The sequence below is a fragment of the Coloeus monedula genome, assembly GCF_965178545.1.
Source record: "Coloeus monedula genome assembly, chromosome: 4".
NCBI classification, from domain to species: domain Eukaryota; kingdom Metazoa; phylum Chordata; class Aves; order Passeriformes; family Corvidae; genus Coloeus; species Coloeus monedula.
The window spans coordinates 66,673,552-66,697,075 of NC_138784.1; the positions used below are offsets into that span (position 1 = coordinate 66,673,552).

At 34.5% G+C, this 23,524-nt stretch overlaps 1 protein-coding gene across 4 annotated transcripts in view; it reads right to left on the minus strand.

Moving 5' to 3' along the window:
- CACNA2D1 (calcium voltage-gated channel auxiliary subunit alpha2delta 1) overlaps positions 1 to 23,524 on the minus strand; it is a 365,472-nt gene that overhangs the window by 140,710 nt on the left and 201,238 nt on the right. For all 4 annotated transcript variants that reach the window (XM_082280237.1, XM_082280236.1, XM_082280239.1 and 1 more), the window contains exon 6: positions 13,730 to 13,859. In XM_082280237.1, the coding sequence (XP_082136363.1) occupies positions 13,730 to 13,859 (130 nt within the window). The remainder of the gene's footprint in view (positions 1 to 13,729; positions 13,860 to 23,524) is intronic.

Consider the following 23,524-nt stretch of genomic DNA (forward strand, 5'->3'; position numbering starts at 1 on the left):
GCTTCAAAGAGGGGGAAATGCTTACTTCTATATCAGTAATTTGCAGTAATAGAAAGCTGTTACTAAATCAATGTCTCATCTGGAAAATAAACGTTTCCATTTCACCTTTCACTTAAGCTAGTGGCAAGAGGCTATTATCCTCTGACTTTCTATTAGACCAGCACAATCTCAGACACCCATGTACAGCAAACACTGTCTAAGAGACAAGACACTATTTGCTAAGCATATCCTCACAAAAAAACCCCAATAAAACAAAAAACAAACAAACAAACAAACAAACAAAAAACAAACCAACAAACAAAAAACAATGCACAGAGGTCTTTTTGCTGGTGACCAAGATTTTTACTACAGTCAGTCTCGCAACCTGTCAGCCTGATAATCCCCAGGTAACTCAATATCCAATTTGTTGGAGACATTCTGGATGCCTTCTGCATTACCAAAATACTTAAACAAGTAATTAATTCCTGCATTACAACTATTTAATCTAAGAAAAGATGTTACTTAATGTCAGATAACTTTTTTTATTTCATGGGAGGCTTTCACAAGATAAGGGAAAACCACAAGGTAAGGGACAACCACAAGGTAAGGGACAACCACTATTATTTGAAAAGTAAACAAAAGATGGGTGGTGACTCCTCAACATCATGGAGCTTGTTGAGGGTAGACTTAATTGAGATTCACATTTCTCAAGGATTACTAGAAATAGTTAAACTTAAAAAAAAAAAAAAAAAAATTCAGAGAAACTCAAGAAACTGTGAAAAACTTTCCCACTTCTGGAATCGACCATTCATTTTCCATTTTTTCCTTTTTTCAAAGCCATTTTTCAGAACACAGAGAACAAGCTGAACTGAACACAAGTACATACAGAGAGTAGATAAGAGGAAAGAAATACATCATAGATGATGAAATGATAAATATGCCACAAATAGGCACTCTTACATACAACTTAATCTAATGCCTTCTCTTTAAGCTAAGAATTACAATAATTTTTTTGGAAGTTATTATCTAAAGAACAAAAGCAAAAGCCAGAGGTCCAATTCATTAAACTTGACAATGCTGTAAAAACAAAATGAGATATACCACATCTTTTTTTCATTGGCAAATGCATTTTCTCAAGAATCTGGGCAAACTCTCTTTCATTCTCAAACATCATACTATTTTCTCTGCATGTGAGCAAAAAATAGTTATCATTTCAGATACAAACCCTTGGACTATGATCAAGTCGACAACCATCTACATTTGTTGACCTAACAATACATGTTGCAGCTATCTAAACTATATGTCAAAATGTAGTTTTCATATTGCATTAAGATTTGCAAAGCAGAAGGATTTTCCTGGTTAAGTCATATATATTTCTCATGCTGGTGACAACTGCAGGAAAGCAAATTTAAGGTCAATAAAAAATTAATTAAGCAGGGACACAATCTATGGGGTGATTTTTTCTAGATATAGAGCAGGCATGAAATCTCATTTATTCACTGTCCATGCTGTTACATTCAAGCTAGAACCAATGGAATCTCCAGGACGCAATTCCTTCTCACATATAAGTTGAGAACAGGAATTCACTTGATTTCCCTATTATTTTACTAACACAAGGCATCCAAAACTTAACATAATGTGTAATTTTAACACTAATTTAGGATGTCTAATTTTATTTTTTCTATAATTTTAACTAATAATGTGACTGTCTTAAAGTTCTCATAATATTCATATTCCTATATATTCACAGGTAAAGTAGTTAATATGTATAAATAGTATAAAAAATATTAGCATCCTTTTTTTATTATTTAGATGCTTCAGGTGTAATACTAGTCCAAATAAAACCAGTACACTGATTCCAAAAGGCTAAAGGGAATTTGAGGTAATTAGTAATCTCACTGTATATACATCTTTAGGTTTCCTCAAAAAATCAGATTTAGTGTTATATCCAGATTGAGAACATGTTAAGGTCAACTATTACCTTGGACTGCGATTACTGCTGAACAAAATCCTGCCAAAATGCAAACTCAGATCAAGCCAGATACTAAGCAAGAAGGTGAAGCATCATGTTGCTTGACTAGAAAGCTGAAAAATCAGTAAAGATACTCTAGATATCTTGCAAGATATGCAACAATCTGAGAGATTTAGTGAGCCTTTGCAAATTAGGAATGAAACCAAAGGTATTTTATATTCAGGATGTTGTCCAAGGAGTTGAGCACTTCTATTTGGATTCAACTAAATGATGCTGAAGCAATGTACAAAGTATGTATTTGGTATGTTCAGGCTGACTATGCTGAAACCAGTAAAATGCTGGTTGCTGAGATTTTTATTTCAAATAAAGCAAAATAACAGACCGAACAACTAAGCCTTCTTTCATCACCAGAAGAAAGATTACTAGGAAATACTAAATAAAACATCTCCTGGCACCACCCTCCCAGCTCAGTAGCTGCTCTGTTACGCTCTTCTTACTCTGTTTATTTTCTATTGTCCCAAGAACTCATTTTAACTGCAAACAAGAGTCACATAATCCTATTTGGTCATTTCTAACATGGAATGTAAATACTGTTCTTCCATAAAGAACCATAGGAATATAAACAGTATCACAGCATCATACAATCATAGAATGGTTTGGGTTAGAAGGGACATTACAGACTACTTAGTTCCAACCTCCATGCCATGGGCGAACACACCTTATCTGAAAACATCTGTAACAGGCAGTGTTGCTACCAAAATCTCCTTCCATCCTGCTCTGTATATGCAGAACAGAACATGCTTACTGGCATTGCCATCTCTTTGGACCTCCAAAGCTAACAAGCAAACTCCAGGCTTCTTTGGAAACAAGTTCACATGATAAACTATGAGCGTTTGAATTGAAAGGCTCTAAAGATGCAACTGCCTTTTGGCATTCCCAATCTCTATTTCTTCTTTGTCTTTGCCAAGCCCTATGTAGCTGTTTTTGCTTTTTAATTTGTTTTGAGCCATGTTGTCAGCTTGTTTTGGAAGATTTTGTAATTTAAGATTTCATTATCGTCTTTCCTTCAGCTCTGAACTGTCTGTCACTTGCCATACTCATCATGCTGAGCTACCCACGTCTGCTTTTGATTTTCGGCTGCCAACTGAGAAGGCCAAGGTCTAGATTTGTTTTTTCCCTTCTTTTCTACTCTTTTCCTAGTCAGCAACTATTTATTGGTTTTCAACAACATACAGTAAGGTGCTGACCTTAATGGGTCTGAGTGACTTCAAATACTACCGAAAATAAATGGATACCAAGGACATAGAGCCTTTCACAGGAACAGACCAAAAGGTTAAAAAATGTAAATAGCTTACCATGAAATACTTCTACAGACTGAACAATTATACAGATAATTGTTTTAAAAAGTGGTGTGCCTAACTGGAAGACCAAAAATAATTTAAATACACAACTTGTTACCTGAAAGTTGACTTGCAATGAGATGTGTGACCTTGTTAGAAGTAGCTAATCTTATCACATTGATTAATGGAAACGTCTTGGTCTAATTTTACAGCAGATGCTTAGGCTAAATGTTTTTGTTGAAAAATTGAATATTTACTTGAAAGAGGTCTGACAGGCTCCAATGGCAAGTGTAGGGAATGGTCTCAATGAAATGTCCTGCCTGAATTTAGAAATAGGTCCTTCAAACACAAATGTACTTTAAAACATACATTGCTTATTCAATTTCATTCAACTAACCCAGAATTCCGTGCAAATCCACGTAAACATATCCCCTGGGTAATGTTCAGGATTTTGTCCCAGTACATTTTTCCATTGAAAATTATCCTAATAAGATAATAATGAATAATCTTTGTGTAGAAAAAGGAAGAAATTAATGCTGGTTTTAAATTGTTTATATCTATTTTCAAATATCTGTATTATGTAAAGCAACCAACTACTAAAGAAATATGAAAGAGACAGCATGAAGGAAGAGGCACTTGAGGGGGAAAGGACACACTGAAGATGACAGGATGCCAAGGCTGCAAGGTGTCTATTATCTTAAGCAGAAGTATGGAAAAAGTTCTTTATTATCCAACAGGCATATGAAAAACTACTAGAGAGGCAATTTGAGAAAATAGGAAAATCCAGTATGCAATAAAGTGAGTCTGTAGTAACAAATATTTATTTGTAATCATATCCTTAAATTATATTCTGTATGTTGTTACAACCTTTCAAGACTGCAAATTTTGGTATATCCACAAAAAGCCACTCTCTAAGTATATTCAAATCCACATGTGACTACATAATACCTTTTCCAGCCTTTCCTTTTTGTTATCTATCTTCCTCACTTTAAAACTGAATGCAACGTTTGTGAAGGTGATACTACTTTAAAAATAGTAACAACTACAGCACTGGATAATATGACAATGCACATGCGAATTAAAGTATAGAAGATATATTTCAATCCATTAACCTACTCATGACTTTACAAGCAGTTTCTTGGTAATCAACCATGATAAATTTATCAATATGGATATTTTCAATAGTATCCAGATTTATTACCTTTCTTTTTAATATATCAGCTATCATGGTTAGTATTTTGCAGAATAAAATACTTTGAATCTTAACTTTTATGTCTTGTCCACCTAAAATTTAACAACTTTATTTTACTTTCTTCTCAAAGAATCAAATCAATGAATTATTTTTAGAGTGTAGATTTATAAGGATTCATCATGTAAGTCTTGTAAAGTGCAATAACACAGGGATATAATTTTTAACCAGTAGAGGTTAAAAAAACCCCATAAGTCAGAGCTAGGCTGCCGTAAACACAGTGAAATTCACAGCTGAGTTATTACAGGCTGGAAATACAAGACATTCTGAAATATGAGGACCCATTATTAAATAATTAGTTTTACAAAAAACAAATTTCTTTTGCAATATCGCAAAGCTGAAAACTAGATTTCTTTCCAGGGGGAAATCTTTCAGAACTCTGTTGATAATAAACATATTAGACCTCTTAGATATTAAAACCAAGACAAAATAACAAGACAGTTCGAAAAATTTAATGAGTAGAGGGTTGTTTCCATACAAAATATTTCACTCAGCCCAAGTGAAAAATATTACAGTCTGCAGATATTTTATTTCAAGTCCTCATAATCTGTGTGGGTCGAGTAAAGAATAAACAAACTCTTGTTATTCTAATACATTATTTTTGTGTCATAGAAGATATGTCTGTATGCATCAGGCACTTGTTCTTGGCAATATATGTTAATTATTTTCTGCAGTTTATATTATATTGCTGGCTTTAAATCACCTTATCCTCATCTTTAAGGACTTGCACAAGTCTGAGCTCTGCACGTCCACTTTCAGCCCAGACAACACTATCAGATGTCAAAGGGGCACGGAGGTGGAGGCAGAAGTTGCCTGCACAGTCACATTGGCTCTTCTACAGCTTTGCACAGGGTCACAGAGGGTGTCACCTGCGCAGCTCAGAGCAGAGCTGGCAGCTTGTGTCAGACAGAGACAGAAGGAAAAAGGGGTAGACCATAGTTTCCCTTCCCTTCTCCCTTTCTTCTTCTTTCCTCGCTCTAGATCTCAACTCAATGAAGTGAAAAGAACAACTGAAAACAAAATAAGGGAAACTTGTTTGAGGAGAGGAGAAAAAAGAATTGACAAACTCTTAGGACATCAAAGGAATTTTCCAGACCTCTCACACTTTCATTTAAAGTAGGTTTTAAGATCCTTTAGACAGAACATCTTTAACTTTTTTTACACTATTCACACAAATTTTTATTTTCTTGTTAGATATAAATTACTTCAAGGAATTTAGCACTTTTTTTTTCTAGCAGCCAACTTAAATCATCATATCTACTTGTTTAACAAATTGAAACACACCTAAATATTTACTGGTGGGCATTAAAATTGTCTTATATTTTTAATATGTCAAATAATGAAGATCTACTCATATTCAGTGTTCTGCTTAGCAGTCTGTATTGCAAAAATACAAAGGCCACCATTAGCTATTTTTACCATAAAAACATTGCCAATCTTACTGCAGAGCTAACTTTTCCCTCTTGGTATGAGAGGGTTCAATACTAATTGCTGTTCCAAACTGTGCATAAGAGAGAAAATATGGCAAAAGAAATGGAAAGAGATTTAAGGAGCAGCAGCAATCATCTGTTCTCCAAAACACATTTTGGCAGTATGTACAGCTTAACCATTTATTACTCAGTCAAGCAGCCTAATGAACACCAGAATCTCAGGACCTGCTATAAAGCCCAAGACAATTCTGGATGCACACCACATGGCTGGTCATGAAATCTGCAGTGAGAGGCAGCTACGCTGACTGGTAAAGATAGTCAGCATTCTGTTATTAGAAAAGTATTTTTCACACTTTTATTTTTTAAAAAACTACGCAAATTAATGCTATACAGTTTGGGAAAAGAAAGTAAAAAGGAACACAAAGGCATTTTGGCATCTTTCGGTTTAAGCTCCAGAGTTTTCAAAATCAAAGGGAAGGACGATCTCCTCATTGTATAATATTCTATTTTGTTGAAGCCAAAACAAAGATCAACTTAACTAGGTATCCTGAATTTGGCTTCTGGTATGGCTTTTCACAGCTCACTGTAATACTACAAATTCTAAACAAGTAGAAGGTCATATCCTTTGAGTATTTAAGAAGGCTGTATCATGTCAGAGGTCCATGCAGATGAGCTTCTGGTTATTAGAACAGAAACGACACAATATAGAAAATTTGGCAGCCAGTGGTGCCCAACAGGGTCACTGTAAAAAAAGCCCACAGCCATGGGTTAGGGCCATGCCTAACACCTGTGTTGTTTTATTGAAAACCCAAACTCAAGATTTTTTAGGTTTGCTTCTTTTTTAAAAAGAGCATGAACAATACCAACAGCAAAAAGGAAATAAATTAACCATTTCCTGGACTTAAATAGGAAAAAAGAATTCTTGATATATTTTATTCCATTTAAAAAGAAATAATTTCTTTAATAAAGAAATAACATACTAAAATGTGATTTTGTTTTGTGGAATGTGGATTTCATGAGGAATTCTGTGTCAATACAACACCCTGATGTAGTCATGTTTTAGAAATATAGGGGTTCTTTTGTAATTAAATATATCTTTAAATATTTATTCAATAAAGGTGAAGTAGGCTGGAAAAGAGAATTTTTAAAAGATATCAATTAGAAGCTAAATTTCTGTATCTAAAAAATACAAATCTAATAGATCATGAGACAGATCTATTCAGTGCATTTCTGTAGTGAAGTACAGATGATAATCATGAAGTTTGGGATTCTCTGGAAGCATGGTTAAAACTGAAACAGAGAAAACTAGAATGTCTGCATGGGTACAGGTATTCAGTGTTAATACATTTACCCATGAAAGAAAGTTGGCAGTGGAAATGAAAATACTGTTTCTGCCAAAATTAGATCTATAGCAAAATAAAACTATTTGGAAGTAAAAATAGCACCTGGTAAGAGAAGATCACCACAAAAATATGAAGAAAATTTCTTTCCAAAGGATCATAAAGTAAACCCTATAACTTCTTTTCAGCTCTGTAACAAATTACTGTATAGGATAAAAGGCTTCACCAAGACAAAGAGAAAATTCCCGTCATGAATTGCTAGTGAGTTGTGATTGTTTGCTTGAATTTAGTATTTAATTTCCCCAGGTTAAGTGATTAGAATAGATGCAAAATATTTAATATATATGTCTAAGCTGTAAAAGTACTTAAACTGATAGCTGAGCAAATTCTTCAACACAAAATAACAAATAGGAATTTAAAAATTAATATCTGTTCTTTCCAAGTTGAGAGAAATAACAAAGCCTAGTACAATTCAAACAGTAGACCAAAAATTTGGGGTGTAATTTATTATATTATATAAGTTCCTCCAAATATTTCTAGATAAAAATTTATTTTTCAAAAAGATTAAAAAAAAATTATTCCAGTAAACGAGCTGAGTGTCAAGTATCAAGAATCTCATGATGCTGTCTTTCAGTCAGCTCTCACACTAATACATACAAATAAATAAAATCAATCATATTGACTGTAAACAGCTAACCCATGATTCATCTCAAATAAACGTTTTTCGGTTCTGAGGTAGAATATTTCAGAAAACCCACTTTCAGTAGAAATTTGTGTTTAGACAACGACATCTCTATGAAAGCCTAGGGTATTTAGGTTCTACATTTACTTCTGAAAATAAAAATTTTGCTTTCTTATTTTGCAGAAACATCTAAAAATTCTATTTCAATATCTTAAGGTAAGACTATGCAAGTCTAGAAGAGTACCTGGAATTACAACATAGGTGTGTTTTATTTCAGGTTTGACATTATTTCTTTTCCCATTAAGAACCTTATGCCACTTTTAGCAATTAGTTAGTCTTGGATAAATTGTCTAGGCCAAGATGGATTCTCAAATACTCAGCTTGAGAGTATGGTATTGTATCATTTTGTGATGCATCATTATTAGGCAGATTACTTTAAATCTGCATTGATAATTCCTTACTACACCTGTATTTTCAAAATAGCATGTACCTTATCAATTTAGTCTTTCAAGGAGGAAAAAATTACCCTTGGCTACAAAAAAGTCTTTCCCTACTCTACTTTATTATCTTAAGTTTTGATAACTTTAGACAGAAGTCATTATCAGCTTGATGTCAAGTGGATATGCTAGACCATCCATCCAATTTAACTAATGGTACTAATCCCAGTACAAAATAAAAGTACCTCCTTGCAATGGAGGACACTGTTCAAGTTGTTTGGCCTTCTTGATTGTAACAGAAACAAGCTTTTTCATCAAGCCAGAAAAGCCATTTCTTTTTGCTGCTTATTTAAATAAGAATTTAATTCAGGGAGCTTTAGCAAGCTACTTGTGGGGAAAAACCCAACTGTAATTGTCAGAGCATAAAAAGCAATACTGACCCTAGAGTTCTTTACTTAAGTTTCTGCATCAGTATTTTCCTTCCAGGTTTAAAATTGAACCAACCAGGCAGTACTTAGGGACTTAGCTGCAACTAACATTTGCTTTATAGTTACCCCAAGCCATAGTCTTTGGTATTTAAAACAGGCTGACACTGAAATTCATTTAAAGGTCTACTTCACTCATCACGTTTTCACAAATAACTCACTGATTCAAATAAGAGAAAATACCAAAAAAAAAAAAAAAAAAAAAAAAGAAGTTACAGTAATCTTACATGCCATCTGCACGGGACATACATTGATAGTATCTATTTCCAAATTTAAAGGTGTGAACAAACACAAAGTCAGAGAGTTGAAACAACTGATTTTCAATCTCCGATGTAGTAGACCTGCACTATTCATTTATCCCTTACAATAAACCAGGAGAAAAAGAGTTCTGAATAGCTTCAGTTTTAAAGCTATCACAAAAAATATACCAAGAGCACTAATCTTCAATTATGATGAAACAATTAATTTAAGTAATAAAAGTGTCCTGTCTGTAACTGCTATTTAAATACAAAAAAAGCACACAAACTTTTTTTTGTGTCTTTGGATATTTAAAGAATGTGGATGGAGAGTGCCAAAATATTTACACAAGATTTATCAATATCTAGATTCCTTAATGAAACTTATTATCCACACATAAGACCTTCAATGAATAAATGATAACACACTCTTTCCTAGTTTATTTGAATTGGGTTTTTTGGGTTTTTTTTGGAGGAGGAATATTGTCATTGTCATGGCTTCATTTCCCATTATTTCTAAGGTTTTTATTCACAGAATCATAGAATGTATTGGGTTGGATGAGACTTTGAAGATCACCTAGTTCCAACACCCCTGCCATGTGCAGGAACACCTTCCACTAGACTGCTGTTCCCAAAGAATATTTTTTCTTTTCTTAGCCTGAGATACACAATAAACGCAGAAACTGTACAAAATTTTAAAAATTTATCAGGGAAATAATATTCTGGTCAAGATAAAAATCACTGTAGCATCTAACTTCAATTTTTTGAATGATTTCTAGAAGTTTTTATTGCCCTCAAGTGATATACTGGAGTACAATAACATCAAAATGCTTTGTCAATAACTGATTATTTACATATATGTTGCAGTACTAGAAAGGCAAAATTTTTGTCCACTGCCAAACTTGCTATCAAATAATATATAATAAACACAAGACTTTAAAAGCAGAAAAATTTTGACTGCCGTGAAAGGGGAGTATGAAGAAACAGCATTTATATTTTATAATTACTAAGGTATATGAACCATCAATTACTTGTAACTCAGTATTTATGCCTGGTTTAATGGCTTCAGAGCAGGGAAGCCCTTCTTTCTTGCTGGTTGCTGTCCAAATATATTCAAAGTTATGTTGTTATGTTCATGACACATTACATTCAACCTGACACTTTAATCAACCCTTCCATGCTAACCAAGTAGTGCCAAGTGGAAGCAGTATTTCCATTTCTGATTTAAAGGGAGTAAAGCAGGAATAACCACACAGAAAAGAGCAAATCTGGTTTGTGTGTTTTGCCTAACACCTTACCTCAAACCATAACACCAGTACAGACATTCACCTAGAGGAATCACTGCACCAGATGGAGAGAGTGGAGCTCAGACAGCGAGGGCATGTGGTGGTATCCACTGAGACGATTAACCTCGCTTTCCTTGCGCCAGAGATTTCCTCTTACTTCTGGCCTGCAGTTCCTATATTCTGCTTAAGGATAAGCAGGGTACAGTTTTAATGAGGATTTAGAAATAAGACTTCAGCTATTACTAACATGAGATGCATGACTAATTCCCAGTGCATGTGGTAGATAGAGGACCTGAGGGTCTGTTCTGTTTTCAGCTGCAGATTGATTTTATTTCAAAACCTAAATAGGCCTCTTGAAAAATACTAAATTAAAAGTCTGATTTGGGTCTATTTTATTGGGATTGCCCTCTCTCTCCAATCCTCAGAAAGAGGCAAGTAAACTAACTCCCTAGACTTTCTCCTGTCTCTGCACAGGTTTTGGCATCAGATCCAGGGAAAGAAAAAAAAATCAAAAAACAACTAACTTTCATAATGTTTATTTCTACAATGAAAGAAGTCACAAAGTAATAGCCTGGATGTAGTAAATGAATATTTTGTAATGATATATTTGTATATATTTTTAGAGTGAAATACAAGGAACTACTTCACAAGAAGCTCATCACTGTAATTCAAATGAAGCAAATCGCTATATATGTAAGAAGAGAAAGGATATTGTTTTATAGGACACACTAGATTTCAGTTTAAATAGGTTGTGCACCATTACAGAATGACTAGACAAAACAGCTTCCCATTTTCAAAAATCTAAGTGGACACGAATTCATAATTTGATTCAATTTTAAAAATCATAAATGATCATAAATAATAACTATAATAAAATGAAACCTAAATAGGAAAGACTTTAATTGACAACATATTGATTATCTTAAAGGACTTTTCCAACCTTAATGATTCTATGATTCTATGGTTAAGAGTCAAATTCCCAGTTTCATACAGAAAATAATTAATTAACATGAAAAAGCGTGATTGAGAGGCCCACATGAAAATTCAGATCACATGTGGCTCCAACAGTAATTGTCCCTCTTCCCTAGAGACAACAACCTGCTGCTGTAATAGGCAAGAGAAGTGAAAACCAATCTCAAGGAGGAATAGGCAAGTCAAATATCTAGTCATTGAAAACTGTTCTGTGAGATCCAGAGTGATTCTTTCTTTCTCTTGGCATCCTGCAAAGCATATGCAATAAAGGAGAAAAAATGAAACCTGCTTGACAAGGTGTAAGTAATTCAGTCAAAAAAAATTGGCTTTCAAGCAATAAAACTTGTGAACTGTGTCTCATCCACTCTTTCTCAGGATTCATTGTAATACTTGTGTTGCAAATGCTTCCTAACAGATTGGGATTTAGACAAGGAATTTTCAACTGTACAGCTGCACGCTGTTATAGTGGACACTGAAACCTCTACCAAGAAATGACAGGTTAGCTCCCATGAACAGGCAGAAAAATGACAGCAGTGTTTAAGATACATTATCAGTCTTTCTAGGGTTATAAAACTTGCTTGTAGATCATAATGTGAGAAGAAAAACACTAAATTCTACTTTGGGAAATCTGTTGGTGAATGACTACCTCACAATTGCTCACTGTGCTTCAGATGACACATGAACTTTGTAACTATAAAATAAAACGCGGTGAACATTTTGTGTTTATTGACATGAAATCTGTCACTTTTAGGTATTCTCAAGCTGTTATCTCTGAAAATTCCATCTGTAACCAAAAGTTACCCAGACACACAACAACCTGATTTTTCTGACATGGAATTACAGACTCCTGGTAATTTTCCAGGCTTCCACTTCTCTGGTAATTAATATAAAAACCAAAGGCAAAGAATTACAAACCGTATATATTGTACATGCAGTTACCTCTCTCCAGAAATGTGTATTTCTGTCTGTTATTTTCATTTTATTAGATACTAAAGTTGTACCTTTCCTATGGAAATCGTAATCTGTCTTCCTTTTCAGGTTTAAGGGCTGTACAGTAACATTACATAGTATACATTTTTAAGGGATATATATCCTTAGGAATTCCATTTAAAATGTTAAATTCAACACAAGAAAACATTTTATGTACTGTTATGATGAAAATCTTATATCAAAGTTCACACAGCATTTACAAATATCCTAATAATTGGAGACGAGTTTTTACAACATTTTAACAGTGAAGTATCAATTCTCTTAAAAAAAAGCAGAGGAAATGGCTTTCACTTCTCTGTAATCCTACAATTACGGTGCACTTTAGCACTCATTAAAGCCAGAATCCCAGAATAATCTTCTAGGTCTGTCAGTCAAGCTCACCATATAAGAATATGAGCTACTATGATTCTTTCCCCCATCTTACTGACATTTCCATTTTCATCCCTGTGCCATTTATGGAAGCTGCACGCAACTGTGGCCATGAATTTTAAAAAGCTCAGGTCACACTAGGGTCTCGTTCCTCTTGATAAGACTTTAACAGAGGAAAAAGACTGCATACTTAAAATTAGGACCCTAAATAAAAAAAAAAAAAAAATCAAAACTTAAAAATACAAATCCTATTTAATTTTTCTTCCCGCCTTTTAAAAGATATGCAGCCCCTTTCAATGCTGAAATGTCTTTTTATTGTACAAAGATTTTTGTTTGATGATGAGCACAGGGACTTATATACTTGAAATAGAAATACTTAATTTTGAAATACAATTAAAGAATCCTCAGTAGTATATGCATATATATATATATTATTTTTTTCATAGTTTAGAAAGACTTTATGTACATTCTCTGTTAAAGGCTGTTACTGCAATTCTAGAAATACACTGGATGCAATATTGGTACTACCATCTCACACAGCATGTTATTTCCCTGAACTGTACCTGTTTTTGGGATACTCAAAAATGTTTTCAGAACTCATCTCTGCCTGAGGCCAAACAGTGTGTAAAGAAGAGCTGTCAAGAATTGTTTCTATTAAATGTGAACAGCATGGAGAAAGAATGGATTAGAAAGTCAGAATATGTTAAGAGTTTTGTTTCACCTCCAGTTACACTGAAACTCAGATACAATCCTAATGAATTCCTTTAACTGTGGCACCTACCAATTCATAAAATGAATCATATCCTTAATACAACACATCTCTGAAGTAGCACTGAAAGAAGTAAAAGTGAATGTAACAGCAAATCTGTACTAAAAATGGATACAAAAATTGTTTTAAGAATGGGACAAAAATAATGACCTTAGTATTAAAATATAAATCACTTTGTTCTCATGCTACTTACAGCCTTCATAAATATCTGTTGGTATGTGGACTGCTGCATGTTGGTAAGATGTTTGCCGTCGGAAAACAGGATCGTCTTCAAACACTGGTCTGATTCTCTGGCTGCCAGATTCAGTTTCATTCTTTTCAGGCTTTTTAAAGAAAAACATGTAAAGGGCAAAATATTACAAAATGTGCTAAAAACAATGCCACTCACATTTGCTCTTTTTAGGTAAAAAAATCATAGCTTTTCTTTCATTGCTAACATTTTGCATTTGTGTATAAACACAATTAGTTGCTCTAGGTCAAAGAATAATTGTGTATAGTTTGCTTTTAATTTTGAATAATCTAATGCAATTCAGTGAAATGAAGACCTTCAAAAGAAAAGTAAGAGACTAACACCTTACACAACTAAATTTCATAACTGCATGGAATTTTTACACCTATAACACAAGGCAAATAAATTACCTTTTATTACATGTAATAATTTGCACCAAATCTTAAATATACTTTTTTTTTTCCCTTCTGCAGATTATATAGCAAATCACAAATCTAAAAAATATACCACCCATATACATTTCATAAACAGATTTTTCAGAAACTGTGGCATACATCCAGACAAAGCAAGGAAATTAAGCCTTCTTAGAACTTCTGATTAAGTCAGGTTTTGTTCATTGGTTTATTTTAACCATGTCTCAGTAAAACCTCATGTGCTGGCTAAACCTGCCCAAGGGGAAAGGTCCCCAGACACTCACCACCACCTGTCAGCTTTGGGTTCCCATCCTCTCTCACCTGTCTGCACCCTGATATGCATTTCTTGATTCCTTCCAATTCACTCAGTCAATTTGTACTAGTTCTTAAACATTTTGAAAAGCAGAGAATTTTTCTAACTCAGCTACAAAAACTGTATGAAGTGTGGAACCAAGGAGGTAGAGAAGGCCAAAAAAGAGGTGGGAATATCTTCACCTGTCTTAGCTGCAGCTGGAACAGGAGGCCCCATGGCATGGGTTGACTGCCACTTAAAGCAATAATAATAGCATCTATGATACTGAATGATTACTCAGGCCAGCAATTGCAGGCTATTACAAGGATATTTTTAATATTATAGAGTCATCAGTTTTTGAAAATTGCTATGCTTGGTAAATAGTGCTGACAATGAAGCACCTGCTGGTCAGTTGGGCATGTGTGTGCTGGCACCATTCTGTTTATTATCTTCTATTAAAGTACAGACAAAAAAATTTTAGCTTATCCACAATGTCATGTAATGAAACTGTTGGAACCCTGAGTTAAGAGAATTTCAGTCTTTCAGTGCTGACAGGCAATGATCCTCAGAAGCACACTGCATTTGACCTGATGATGACCTGAAGCCTGAAAGGCTTCCCAAATTATGTGATAGCACTGAGATTATTGCTGTGTGATTAAAAAGAAATTTGTTATGTCACTGGGTAGAATATGTAGAGATGTAGAAAATTTAGGTTTATGGGTTATAGTAATATATATGTAACAAGATGGAGGATTTTGGGTGTAGGTTAGTTCTTCTTCTTTCCTCCTTCTTCTTCACAAATATGGGTCGCCTGGTATTAGTTCAAAAAACCCGCAGTGAGGAACATGAAGGATTAGTTACTGGATTATAAGTAAAAAATAATTAGTTAGCATTCCATACTTGGATAGATTGGACTTTAAAAGACCTTGAAAGGTAGGACTCAGGGGCAAGTTTCACCTTGTTAACTTAGAGGCACATTGTGTGGCTGTGCCATAGATAAGAAATAATAAACATCTGAGTCTGAAGAACAATTCTGCGTCTCCTGTGTTTTAATCCGAACTCTGAGTAAAAGAACTCACAAAACAGAGGCGAGGAAGAAAGAAACAAAACAAGAAAATTTAATATGAAACTGCCTATATTTTCTCATCTGCTTCATTGCAAGGTTACAGACAAATGTTATACTAAGTATGGGTTCAAATGTTGCCTGAGATAAGCAGCAATCTGGAAACACGAAGGGCAGAGCTCATCTAACCAGTGACAGCCAGCAATTTCAACAACCCAGCAGTGTTCTGCTTGTCACTGCAGGCTGCCATCATAGCCAATGAAGAGAAATGGGCATGTTTAGAGTGCAATTCGTCTTATCTTAATTAGACACCTATTTTCCCATGACATGAATCATGCTTTAGAAGTGCCTCCTACTTTTGATTGATTGTAAAAGTAGCTCTAGGGCAAATCACCTAGACGTAGAAGTCAGCAATACTGCTGTCTAGAATTAGGTGAGATGAATCTCACAAATGTACTAAACTTCGGGAAGAAAGGAAGGTGGGTACTCATTTAGACTGTTTTTGTGCAGCTTAGCTAATGTGTTTTATGCTAAGAAGTTCAATTTGTTACTTAGTATTTAATTCCATTCTGGGGATGGGCAAGAGTTTGGGAGGCGACATAGCCAGGACAGCTGACCCAAGCTGATCAAAGAGATATTCCTTTCTAATGATGTTCTGCTCAGTATTACAAGCTCAGAGAAATTAGGAGAGAGGGGGCATTTATCATTAAGGTGGAGCATTTGTGGTGCAACTGCTGTGTGTCCTAAGGTCCTACTTCCCAGAAAGTGTTTGAACATCATCTGCGGATGGGAAGTAAAGAATAAATCTTTTTGATTGCCATTGCTTCAATGTTTGGACATTGTTTTTCTTAATTAAACTGTCTTTATGTCAATCCATGAGTCCTTTATGGTCTTATTTTCCATCCCTCCACTGCTGGAGGGGGGTGGTGATAGAGGGAAATGTGACTTTGTGGGCAACTGGCAGCCAGACAAGGTCAACCCCACACAACCATTATAACTTATTTTGAAGGGTGCAGACTAGAGCCAGGATCAGTAATAGTTTATGCATTGTATGATTTGAAATGACACAGCACTATGACAGCTTCAGACAATGTAATTTTGTTCAATTTTTCATAGGTTTCTGTTGTGTTGTTTGCTTGAGGTTTTTTTTTTTTTTTATTCTGTATTTTATTTTATACCCCAAAACTGGAATGCTAAACATTACACAAATTCTGGAGTTCTTTTCACAAGTTATCTTTTAGCTTCATGCTGCTTAAAGTAATGAATTTGTCTAATTATGCAAATGCAATCTCAATAATCAATCACTCATGTAAAAAAGTTTCTCTTCTGTTGGAAAGTCATTTGATTAAAAATATTCTAACAGTCTTATTTCTGAAATTAGTAGCAACGACTACAAACCTTCAATGCTTTCACAGAACACTTCAGAAAAGAACTGGGAGTCATCAGGCCACATCACAACACTAAAATACCAGAATGTCAAAAGATTTCTTTCAACTAAATTTCCAGAAGAAATATTTGGGAGGGAATGGGTATGGTAAAAGAGAAAGGGAGTGAACACAGAATCATAGAATATCCTGAGATGGAAGGGACTGACTAGTCAAAGTTCATAAAAGCTCAACTTCTGGCTCTACAAAAAACAAAGAATCACACAATGTGCCATACAGTTGATCCTAGCAGGTCTTGCACAGACGTTTTCGTATTACAATATATTTAGATTTTTGCTTGAAATTCCTGAAGCATCAAATCATAAAATGATTATATTTCTTGTGCTTGATATTTCAATTTCAGTCCAATTAATAAATACAACCTTTCAGTCTTTCCATTCACTCATATGCTATGAAAGAAGCTTCATGTCTACTGCCAAAATCTGATTAAACTTTGTTGAAATTGAAAATATTTAATTAATTAAGACCTGAATGCCTTAAAATTTCAACATAAAATCTACTTCTTGCATTTCTAATATCACACACTAGCACAGGTCCCCTTGAAAAAGACTGTGACCGAGTCTGTTGTTATTCCTACTGATATTCCATGATACACAACCAAAAACATTAATCTAAAAACTCTTCTCAACCTGATTAATGCAGGGCAGTGGATCTAAAACTACATATAGTAATGTAGATGCTTTCACATGGCTCTTGTTGACTTTCCTGGGAGTATTTTGTGATGTACAGCTCTGATACTGCAACAACACATCAATCTGCCCCAAAAACCAAAGACAAAAAATGACAAAATCCTGTAAAAATTTCAGAGTTACCCTCTAACAGGAACAATTTGTTCTGGAAATCTAAAGGTGTGTGAACACAACAGGTAAGTATCAGAACCATTATTGCCAAATTAGTGCTGAACTCCCTTGGGCCACTACCTCCTGAGCAGCAAGACCAATAAATACTGTACTAGGCCTTACACATCCAAATTTATAGTGGATCCTTATTCTGAAAATGAATCTATTTGGTTTTCATTTGCAAATTTATGAATTTCAAGTAGCTTACATCTAAGTTAGAAAAAAAAAAGAAAAGAAAAAAAGGAATGATTAAAAAGGAAAACCTCAATGTTATTAATTATTTTAATCTGGCATTTTTATAAAAAGCCTGACAGATTGTGGTGTCAGTACAGTTTTATATCCAGTTAAACTTTGTTTTCAGAAAAGTAGTAAAACACATATTTTGAAGGAAAGTGATCTCGCATGTGAATATAATTAAAATCCAACTCCATCCAAGTTCTCTCTCAAGTCAGAAGCTGAAATGTAATCAATACTGGCACAGAAAATCCCACAGGAGACAGTGGCTGGAGATTAATTTTCCATCTATTCAAACCTGGCCCTCACTTATTGCATTACATTGTTACCTACCACTGACAGTCAGCAAAATAACTCACTCATTTCGCTGCAATGAATTTCCAGACCAATTTCTTCCTCCCTTGAGAGGTAGATAAAATTCATTTCTCTTTTCAGTTCACATTTGTGCCATTTTAAGGTTTTTTCCTTTTTTTTTTTTTTTTAATAAATAAAGTTGGGGGTTTTTTATGTGTCTACTACTTATCATCAGAACAAAAGGAAATTGATATAGCAGATAAAACTTAAGAAAAGAGGGTTTTTTTCCAGCTGTTTTTGTGATCATTTCTAAATGACTTTTGGCATGATCTACAATAAACTGGAGGGCACCTTCTGCATCTTTTTTATAAGCCAAATACATAACAGAAATAATGCAGCTTCTCTCTAGAGGGCTTTCTGAACATAAATTAATGTATTTACATGAGGTAACTGGAAGCTTAATATCAGTGAAAGATGTCTCCAGAAAAGAAAATATCCATTAAAATAAAATTGATAAAGATCATTTCAAGAAATTGTGACATAGTTTAGCTGCCCATTTCACTGCAGCCAAACTTATTCTGACTCCTTTCCACAGCATTCAGTTACTTTCCATCATCAGAGCTGCAAGATGATGAGTGGATTTTCTGTCTCTACTTATAAATTTTTATTTAGTTGAAAACTACTTGTTATTGTGGAAATGAGAAGGTTTTTCCATTAATATAAAACTTATTTTTCTTTTTTCTGATGTTGAAAACTCACAACCAGAGAGCTGATACTATTTTTTTAAAAAATCATCCATGAAACACAAAAAAGCCCACCACCAAAATGAAGCAATCTTCAGTTGCCTTCAGAAAGCAGATTCTTTTCAGGAACAAAGTAGAAGTTGCTCAAAGCATCATAACAGACTTAGCATCATGATGAAAGAATAAAAGTAGATTTCTTTCAATTCCTGAACTGATATCCAGCCAGAAACAATGACATCTGCCTGCTTCCATATTTATGTAAAACAGACAGGAATTGGTTGATAGTATTTTCCATTGCCTTCATATCCAGGGACTGTGTTTTGCATAAAACCTCTCTGTCCTTACCAATGCCATTTTAGAGAATGAATGTAGAGATGGAATTATAATCACTGTGGTTGTAGGGACATCAAAATTCTTGCTCTGTGATTCCTTCCTGTTTTACCTTGCAGAATTCCAAGTTTTATATTTTCATCTCTAGATTTCAGCCTGGTTTTTATTCCTGAACATCTGCTGAAATTTCTAAATGTAAATTTTTAAATAATTGAGGCTCACTTCTTTTAATTATCTCCCAGATCTGCTGTGTACAAATGAACTCTGTCACATACAACACAAGCATAGAAATCCTCCTATGCTCAGTTCTGTACTCTTTTTTTTTTTCTTTTTCTGTTTTAGTCAGTTTTTCTGTTTTGCTTGGTTTTTTCCTCCCTGAGGAAAATAATCCAGTAGAACTACATACACAGCCCCTCTGAAAATGCTTGTGGTCCCATTAAAAAGTTACAGCTGCACTTAACAGAGTGTTGCTTGAAGCACACAGCTCAGCAAATGCCTGCACCAAGCAAGGGCTGCGAACAGCTCTTCTAAGCATGAGGAGTTAATTTTGTAGAGCAGCTAGAATGCATTTCTAATAGTCACAGCACTTTCACTGCATTTTAGGTAATGTAATGAGTGCATTGCCTTCTGATAACCTTTTTCATTTCCTTTTCATAAGATGTGATTTTCCAGCTGTGGGAAAACTGCTGAGTGTGTTCAGGTGGTTGTGACAGAACTGTGGAGAGTTTCTATTGTTTTTACTCTGTGTCAGTGGGGGTCTGTGGCCTTGACTTTGCAACGTGATGATTTTAAGTGACATCCTTCTGTCTACTCCTAGGGACAAACAAATTAAAAGAGTTACAAATAAAAGAAGAAAACAGTTGGCTCAGAACCGAAATATTCTTATTTTTCTGTTATACCACAGGGAGGTGTTAAACATAAGAATATATACATATGCATATTTGCACATATAAGAAAACATATATTAAAAAAAATATATAAATAGGGTCTGGGTAGCTTCAGAAAGGGAAATAGGAGGGAATTTAGTAGGAAAATAGTTCTATATTTACATCTGTCAGTGTGTCATTTTCAAGGGCCATTATATCTGAGTTGTTTTCAGTGCTTTTACTGTTTCCATATGCTTTTAATGTTTCCATATGCTTCTAATGCATCAATTGGTTACTATAAGTCAATGATAAAACAAATGGAACTCTGGCTTGAGTACTGATATTTGAAAAAAACAAAAAAAATTCTTACAGGATTCATTTTATTTCCAGTGTTCTGCCAACTGGGTAATGTCAGTGTGTACCAAATACAGAGTCAAAATAATTTAAAAGTATTTATTCTCCTCTTAGGCTATTTTTATGAATGCAACTATCTTTTGGCTGTGATAATTTCTCTGCAGCTGCTCACAGGCTTGTCCCTGTTTACTGTATACAAGACTATGTGATATTTTATGGGAGGTTATGCATTCATTTATCTGACCTTTATGGTTCACAGCTTCTGATGAGAACTATATACACAAAATTATTTTATATCTCAAACATAATAGTTTTTTCTTTTTATTTGTATCCTGACCAAGTCACACAATTCTATGCATCACGACTTTGGTTTCATGAATAAATGAATCTTTGATGCAATTAATTTATCAAATGTAAGGACCTGGAAATCTGGGAACAGACTTTTTAGCAGGGCCTCTTGAGAGAGGACAAAGCGTAATGGTTTACAACTAAAAGAGGGTAGATTCCAACCAGATATCTGGAAGAAGTATTTAGATATGAAGGTGGTGAAACTCTGGGACAGGTTGCCCAGAGAAGCGGTAGATGCCTCCATCCCTGGAAACATTCAGGTTTGGGTTGGTTTGAGTTCTGAGCAACCTGATCTAGTTGAAGATGCCCCTGCCTGTTGCATGGGCTTGGAGTAAATGAACTTTAAATGTTCCTTCCAATCAAAACTATTCCATGATTCTGTAAAAATCTTGTAGCATTTCAGTGAATTGTATTCTAGAGAAACAGATGAAAATGTCTAGATTTTCCCAATTTCTTCAGGTGGAAAGATTTTGAAAACAGAAATCCAAGCTTCTGGAAGCCCTCTTGTGTTCAAAAGAGTTGACACTACATCTATGAGGGTGCCTTAAATACCATGATTCAGGTAATAATATATAATTTTCTTAATTTCTGACAAAAAGGAACACTCTTAAGATATCATTTTTCAATAAGCTAAAAAAAAAAAAAAAAAAAAAACAAAACACCCTTAAGATTAAAAGATAGTAATAAAGGAATTAGCGAAAATTTCTTTTTTTAGTCATTACAGATTATATCTGACCTTCACTAAAAATCTGCACAGAGTCTGCTGTACTAATATCAGTATGCAAAATTTCATTTCTGTCCTGTCCTATTTTCTCTTGAACTACAATGACAGGTAAAATGAAATGTGTATTTAAATATTTAAACACATAAGAAAGAGAAGACTTATTTATCTTCCTAAAGATAAATGTGACTTCCCCACCCCAAAGTCTTCAAAAACCTCTCCAGTCACAGTGTTTCAAGGATGATGGAGAGTTGCCTCATGACATCAGCACCCCTGGATCCCTCTCATCTGGTCCCATGGACACACACATGTCTGACAAGCCTCGGTGGTCCCTAATGCCATCCCTTCCATTCCTGAAGTTTCAGGCAGCATCTCCATATCCCTCCTGGGTTATACATCTTGGTCATGAGGTCAGGAATCACGACACGTAATCCCATCTGAATGCCCCATCCCAGTCCTCTTCTAAGTGGGGTGATGGTGTGGGAAAACACAGGGGTTTATGACCTGCCCTTAAATTATCAGGTGTTGCACAGAACCACCTGCTTCAGCACTGACTGTAACAGTGGCTTGACTGGATAAGACAGTATCATTAGACAACAGTAAGAATACAGGGTCATATTAGAAGAAAAGTAAATCTCACTTAAAGTGATTGAAATGCTATTAGCAGTTCAGAAGAACCCAGTTAATTATTAAACAAACAAAAAAAAAGTCCTTTAAAATTCAGCCTCCTTCACTGAAGTTTCACATCCCATTAGAGTACTCAAACATAAGAAATAAAATAAAATAAAAATAAAAATATTCATTGTTGCTAAAAATACTTAGTCATCTAAATTTCAAGACCAAAATGCACTCTAGAGAATTTAGATTTTTCATACATCACCCAATTAAATTCCAAACTAGGAACTTTTCTACTCTTATTGGAATAAATTACGCTGTCTACATTTTACCCTCCCCACATCTGATTAAAGATCATATCCCTGGAGAACAAGAACTGCTAAATCATCGTAATGCTTCATTGGGTATTCTTTATAATACCAACTGAATGTGAACATTTAATTAATTTGATTTTTTTCATCTGATGCGGTTGTCTTTGCCATGCTTTGCTAAGCCATCAACTGATCCTGTTTCACAGTGCATTCTTATCTTCAGTCATACTAGTTAGGTCCAGATTTTGTACATCCTGCACCATACTAATTTTCTATTCCTCCTTCTTCTTAATTTGTACCATCTTCTGTGTCAATAACAACATTAATAACAGTACAAACCTGCTTTGAGAAGAAGGCTGGACTACATGGCCTGCAGAAGCTATCCTAATCTACTTTTTTTCCCCCACTAATGGGGCTGGAAACACCATATAAATGCCACTCACTAATTTGTGGTCACACAAATTTAATGCAGCTTTTCACTAATTAAATCACAGCTGCATCTAGGTAGATAAAGGCTGTAGGTAACACTAAACCATTCACTGACCTATGGGCCACAGACTTTCCCTGCAGACTAAATACCATATAATAATTTAAGTAAACTGCCATAATACTGTGTAAGACTATTTATATGATTTTTAAAAACTCTAGTATGGCCAAATCCTAACAATATAATAATATAGAAGAATAGCATTCACAGAAACTAAGGGAAATTTGAGAAGGATAATCTGTCCAAGTAAAGAAACATGTCAGAAGAGAAAAAACAGACACACAAAAAAGAAAGTGCAACCAAAACAAAGAACAGATCAACCTGTAAATTTTGAAAGTTCTTAAAGTCAGCAAATTAAAATACTTACATAAAAGGCCAGTTGAAGTTTGAGTTCAAAAGTTTTT